The sequence below is a fragment of the Pteropus alecto genome, unplaced genomic scaffold (assembly GCF_000325575.1).
Source record: "Pteropus alecto unplaced genomic scaffold, ASM32557v1 scaffold98, whole genome shotgun sequence".
Taxonomy (NCBI): domain Eukaryota; kingdom Metazoa; phylum Chordata; class Mammalia; order Chiroptera; family Pteropodidae; genus Pteropus; species Pteropus alecto.
The window spans coordinates 3175506-3182400 of NW_006443570.1; the positions used below are offsets into that span (position 1 = coordinate 3175506).

General features: G+C 54.5%; 1 protein-coding gene across 1 annotated transcript in view; it reads left to right on the plus strand.

Annotated features, from left to right (window-relative positions):
• SRCIN1 (SRC kinase signaling inhibitor 1) overlaps window positions 1-6895 on the plus strand; it is a 63726-nt gene that overhangs the window by 20837 nt on the left and 35994 nt on the right. The window contains 1 exon segment of the mRNA XM_015599163.2: window positions 3538-3839. Coding sequence (XP_015454649.1) covers window positions 3538-3839 — 302 coding nt within the window.

A 6895-nucleotide genomic window follows, 5' to 3' on the forward strand; every position in this document is an offset into this window, starting at 1 on the left:
ACCCCGGGGGTGTCGTGCCTTCTTTTTTTTTTTTGTTTTTTTCTCCTGGTGCTCTGACTTCAAGTGCCTGGGCTGGCTCAGAGAAATCAATCCATGCTCGAGTCATCAGAGCCGCCGTGGGTCTCTTTCTCCTAAAGGTAATAGGGGAGACCCCTAACCCCACTTGGGCCCTGCAGAAAGAAGAGAAATATGCACAGGGCAGAGAGCAAAGACACCTCGGTTACACAGGCACCTCACCTCCTTCCTTAGCTTAGTTTCTGTCTTTGTTAAATAAAGCCAAGGATCCGGAAGGTTCTAAACAGATTCTAAAGCTTTTCAAATCAAAGCCCATCTTTCCCGCCACCCTTCAGAGACAGCCGTTGTCTCTCCTGCCCCCACCCCAATACACTCCAGGATACAGCTCTTGCCTCACCCCTGACCTGGAGGAGGCGGGGAGGAGTTAGTTCTTGCTCCACTGTCTGCTGGAGCCTGCTCAGCCGCCCCCTCCCCACCTCCACTGCCTGTGTGAAATTTATGGGACTGCAGTCATCAATAGGGCTGCATGCGAGCACACGTCCACTCTCCGCAGCTGCTTCCCCTCCACCCTGCCCACCGCCTGCTCTAGTAGCTGGGACCGCTCCCTGCCAGCCCTGCCTCGGCACCTTTACTCAACCAGGAAGAGCCTGGGTGACCCTGCACCTCCCCATAGTCCCTGCCTGACTCGGGCAGGCACACTGTCCCACCTCAGGTGCCCTGCTGTCCCCCCAGGAGCCATGGAGGGTAAGGTGGGGAAGAGCAGCTCTTCTGGGCCCAGGAGGGCAGATGAGCCTTGGAGACACGTCCCAGTGCGCCTGTGTGTGTCCAGAGCCCCAGGAGGGCATGACAAGTCTATCTGTCTGGCACAAGGGGAGAGGTCCCTCTGGCTCAGACAGGGCTGGCCTCTAGAGCTGGGGTTCCAGCAACAAGGGCAGAATCCCCCCTGGGCAAAGAAAGGCCACAGAGGGTCTTTTCTGCCCAGTTGTATCCAATGAGGTTGCAAACCTCCAGCTGGTAGTGAGGGTGAATGGAATAAAGAGGTTAAGGCTCATGGGAGGCAACCCCCTGACTCTGGTTGGGGCTCTCTCTCCAGTACCCAGGACACTCTCATCCTAGATGATTATCAGATCACTTACTTCCTTTCAGCCACTTTCACTGGCCACCTTGGGAAGCCGCCAGCTCCTCAAGGACAGGGACTCAGTCAGGAGCCGTCTTCACGAATTTCCTCCCTATCAGGGAACCTTGCACTATATTAACTCACTATGTTTTCCATTACTCGGTTTGAACTTAAATAAATATACTTGAAAGAAAATATTACCTCTCTGCCACCCCGAGGAATGACATCCATGAGATCAGTGGTTCGACCTTCTGGCTGGGGGTTTTCTAATCCTTATGAAAATATAACTATTAAGCTATAAAACAATGTTTCCCCTAAAGGCATCTCTTGTGTATCTGGACTTCACTTTGGGAAACACAACAGAGGGTGGTGACTGTGGTGAGAGGGACAGATGCCTGGGGGAGGGAGGAGACAGGGACCCCAGACCCAGCATCAGGGTAGGGAGACAGCAGGTAAGTAAGAAAGAGCACCTAATGCTATGGGAGGCTGTCAGTATTTCATCAATAAATAATTGTCACCTGTCGCCTGGAGAGGAAAGTGTGGAGGAGAAGGTGGGAAGACTCTAATAGGTATTGGGGTAAAATCTGGCCTCTACCAATCACTGTGGCTTTGGGCATGTCACTGGACTTCTCTAACCTCGGTAGCCTCATTTCTGAAATAGGGCCACAGTAACCCCCCCCCCACACACACGCACATGCAGGAGTGTTGGGAGGCTTGCGGGCCATGATAATGGCAGTCAGACAGGCCCTTGGAAGCTGCAGAAATCTTTGTCCATGGAAGCCATTCTTCCCTTGGTTTTGGTGGGAAGTATCAGGTCCTCTTGGGCTTTATGCCTCAGATATACATGTCTCAGCCATAGCCCAGGGAGGAGTGCGCGTTGAGCGAGGGGTGGCTTTTCCTGAAATGTGGCCGAATCTCCTCTTTTCTTCTCTGGTGGACAGGAGGTGACTGAGGCCTGGCAGCAGGCCTGATGAACAATGGTGTGGTAGGAACGGGCTGATGAGGGGCTGGGCTGGATGGAACCTGGCTAGGTCCCAGAATCCTCAGCCTCCTCTTTTGCCCCAGTTGGCCTTGTGAGTCAGCCCTGGTGTGGGGGTGCATGTGTCTGCCACAGTACCTGACACCCCAGACCTAGACTACACTGGGGGGTACTGTTTTGAGCCTGGCAGATTGTGGGGGTGGAGGTATGCTGAGAAGACTGTTTGTCTCCCAGTGAGAGTGACTTCTGGGGATGTGGGACAGCAGTCTGTTATATGCCCAGGAATATGGCTGAGGTAAGCCCAGCAACTCCTCTTAACCCTGGTATGGGTGACACTCTAGAACCACTGTCCCCTGATGGGCTATGGGAAAGTCAACATGGAGGCTAGAGGGCGGGGGACAGCAGGGCTGGGCCTGAGGAGGCCAGGAGCCCAGGGATGGTGGGCATGTGGGGAAGGGATTCAGAGTTCGGGGTGGGGACCTCAACCCCCGGCCTTTTTTTTTTTTTTTTTTTTTTGCTTCTGTACTGTTCTTTGTCCCCTGTGTGTCCCTTATAGGTCTTGAACTTGTGTGTGTTTAGGAGACTGAAGAAAAGATGGGGAGGGATTATGAGAGTGCCCCCAAGAGGGAGGCTTAAGCGGTCCTGTCTGCTTTCTTTTGCCTTTGAATGTGTCCTAAATTCATCTCTCATTGTCCTCTCCGTGCCCGGCCTCTCCTGTCTGTCCATCTGTCTGTCTCTGGAGAGGGAGGGGAAAGATGGTCCCATGCCCTAGTCCCCGGGCCTCCATCTCCCTGGGAAACCCTGAGTGTGACCTTTGCCCTCACCATGACCACCCCCATGTATCCTAGTCCTGGCTGCTTTCTAAGCCAACGCCCAGCATGTAGGACAAGTGTGTCCCGGACATGCTAGTCTGAGAGAGGAGGCTAGAGTCCTCTATCTCTCCTGAAAGGATGCTCTTGAAAGGAAGACAGCGTAGGCTCCTTCCCACATCTTTCAGGAAGCATCTAAAAGGAAATGCCCCTTCCCACACCTGTTCACACTAGTGTTAGGAAAAAGAAAGGGGATGTATGGCTAGAGAGGTGTTCAGGATCCCTACTTCCAAACCCTCCTTGACCTCAAAGGATAGCACCTCACCTGCAGTCATTATCCCTCCAAACTCACCTGCAGAAGAGCAAGAAGCTGGACCCTGCCCTTGCTCTCCACCCTCCTTCTGATTTGGGCTAACCTTCCACCTCAGCCCTCCTTTTGCTCCTTCTGTCCCCTAGTGGGGGGTGGGCAGCCCCTGCCTCACCCCATTCTCCTTTCCCCCCGCTCCCCTCCAGCCAGGCCTGGTCCTATCCATCCTCGCAGTGACCCCAGTGGGGGCTGGGCAGCCCCAGGCCAGACTGCACAGTGACCCCTCCGTGTCCCCTCTCCCCTCCCGCAGATCCAGAGCGGAGCAGCCCCCCCATGCTGTCTGCAGACGATGCCGAGTACCCGCGGGAGTACCGGACCCTGGGGGGCGGGGGCGGCGGGGGCAGCGGGGGCCGGCGCTTCTCCAACGTGGGGCTGGTGCACACGTCCGAGCGCCGGCACACAGTGATTGCCGCGCAGAGCCTGGAGGCGCTCAGCGGGCTCCAGAAGGCTGACGCCGACCGCAAGCGCGATGCCTTCATGGACCACTTGAAGAGCAAGTACCCGCAGCATGCCCTGGCCCTTCGGGGCCAGCAAGACAGGATGCGAGAGCAGGTGAGTCGGGGCCGGCTTCGGGCTCCGGGCTGGGGCTGGGGGATACCGCCAGCCTGCGAGACAGCTGGCCTGACCCTGAGCTCCTCTGCTCCTAGGTTCATTCAGATTCTGAGGGGCATCTGGGGCAGAGAAGGGGGAATGGAGGAGTTGGGAAGTTGTCCTGGTTGGCTTTTTCTGGAGCCTCCAGACCTCTACTTGCAGTCCTGGGATTTGGAACAGGAGAGTCTGGTTTGGCAGAGAGAGCTCAGCCTCTAACTCAGGCTGTTGGACTGGGCAGAGGAGCAGGAAGGCATATCTTGGAGGCCAAGGGAGGGATGGGAAGGAAGAGGGGAGACCTTGGGGACTGACTTCTGAACCTGAAGGTCCATCCAGAGGTGGAGTTGAGACACAGGGTTGGCGCCCAGTGGGAGCCTCAGTAGGCTGGATCTGATGTGTTCCCAGGCCTGGCAAGAACAGAGCCCAGAACTCCTGGGGCCTTTTTCCTGCCCTCCTTCCTTCCCCAAGACTCGCTGTGTGACTTTGAGCTAAAGGCCACCTCTCTCTGTGCCTTGGTTTCTCTCCTGCCATCATTAAGGCTTAGAAAGGAGTTGGGTCTCTTGCCTCTAGTCCAGAACCTGTCTCATCTCCTTCTATAAGGGAAAGGGGATGCTTTCCTTATTAATTTCTCCCAGATCCTTGGGGTCCTGGATGCATCTCTCCATCCAAGTATGATCTTCTTGTCTGTAGGAAAGTTCTTTCTTGGGACTAGCCTCTGCTTACAGTTCTACATTGATGAGGTACCTACTTTGTTAGCTGCTGAGACTTGGGCATTGTCCTCTCTGGGAGAAGTGACCGAAGTACATCTGACCAGCATCCTTTCAGTAGACTTGGGGTGTCAGTCCCATGCCTGTCTTGCTCTGTCCTCCCTGTCTAGGTACCTCTGGGTGTGGCTGGAGAAGGGAAAGAATGTCCTTACCCCATCCTCACTGCAGGGAACAAGGACACAAGGTGCATTTCTAGTACCTTATCTGCCCCCTGATGTCACCTCAGGTTCTGTCTGGCCTTTGCCTTTTCCCAGATCTCGAGTCCTCCTGGGAGCAGAGTTCCACTTGGGATAAGGGAGAATTACAGATGAAGGAGATATGGCCCCCATCCTCAGGGGGTTCCCTCTGTTTGCTCTGGCCTGGGAGGAGGGGCAGGGGCATTTGTGATCTAGATGGGGTGAAAAGATGGTTAAACTTAAATACCAGGGGCACAGTCAGTTGGGAGAGGGTTTGCAGGAGGGAGATCAGGTGGGCAGGCCTGGTCAGGGAAAGCTTCCTGGAGGAAGAGGTACCCAAACTAGGCTTAGAAGGATGAAAAAGGACTGATTAGGTATCAAGAGACTGTTGTTTTAGGAGGTAGATGGATGAGAAGGAGTTGGGGAGGGGAGGTGAGCATAGGCCTGAGCGTAGTTGGTTTGGGGACTGGCACAGAAGTCCACCTGGCTGGTGCAGAAGGCTCAGGCTGGGGGTGGAGGGAAGCGTGAGGGAAGACTGGGAAAGTGGGGCCAGACGGTGGTGGCTAGAAGGGTCATGGTTGTTCTTCATGGTGAATGGGAGGGGATAAAAGGGGGGCTGGAGGCAGGAGGAGAGGAAGAAGCGCATATGTCATAGAGGACAAAGGGAAAAGCATGGGGAGTTGGAGGGAGGACTGAGCAAGGCTTGTTTGCTGCCTGGATCTAGGAGGCAAAGCCAGAAAAACCTCCTGGGTGACAGGGAGATGTTGGTGCCTTGGGGAGAAATGCGAGTGTTGGGAGGGAATGTTTGGGGTTTGGGGGACAAGAATATGGGCGATGAGTTTGAAAAGTGGGTAGGGCACTCAAAGCGATGTCCGTTAGGCACCATTTGCATAGCTCAGGACTCTGAAGGGACCACAGCTTCAGGAGGAGGGTTGAGTACAATCAGGACAGAATAGAAGTGGGACTGGGCACAGAAGTGTGGACACCGAGGCAGAATGGAGTCTGAGAGGGGAAGAGGGTCCATTATGGTAGGGGGAGGGGGAACCAGGAACAGTTCTGCATTGTGAGGAAGAGAAGAAAGGCCCAGCAGAAGGGTCCTTTGCACTTCGGAAGTGAAGAGAGATGGTTTAAAGTCTTCGGGACCGCTCAGGATCTATGGGTCCAGAGGGGATTGAGAGCGCGTTTCTCATGGTGTGGTGAGGTAATGGCTAGTTTCAGAGGAGACTGAAGGTGGTGAGGGAACAGGACACTTGGCTGTAGACCTGTCTGGGAAAGTTTGGCCAGAAAAAGATGAAGACAGCCTCAAGGGGCAGCAGGGCTGTTGAGAAGATGTGGGCACATCTGAGGGCCTCATCTGTGTCTGGCATGTTCTCTGGCACCAAGCAGGCACTCAGTAAATACTGTGAATGAATCAAAGCACTGCCATTCACTCTCAAATTCATTCTTTTATTCATTCATTCATTCATTCATTCATTCATTCCCTCCCTTAGAGTGTAAGTGGGTAGGACCTAGGGCCAGTTCACTTGCCACGAAATGCTTGGTGACTAACTGGAGTGCTGGCTCAGTAAATGCGGAATGAGTGAAGATGAATGAATTTGAGGATTGATGTCTGAGGGGGAAGAGGGCCATGGGGGAAAGGTCCTGGAGGAATCAGAAAGGGATGGGCTTTGAGCCTTAGGGGTGGTGTGGCCTTGGGGTGGGAGAAGAGAGTTGCTTCCTCTGAGATGGCAGGGAAGAAGGTGCTGTTGGGACAGAGGCACACTGCGGGGAGGACCCCTGCACATGGGTGACATCTTAAGTGAAGAGGGAATGAAGAGCTGGAGGAGGGAAGAGGTGAGGAGCAGCCCCCTGGCAGAGTGTACAGGGAGACGGTCAAGAATGGAAGAAAAGGACCTGAGGAGTATCTGATGGGGAAGGCCCTCCACTAGGCTCAAGGAGCCCCCAGTCTGACAGGAAAGAAACTTCCAGAAACAAACTGAGGGCTCTAGTTAGAGACCCAACTTTGCTAAGGAAATAGCCAGTGTTGCAGGATTCCTCTGTGGTGTGAGCTCTGTGCCAAAGCTTGCCCCAGGAATGC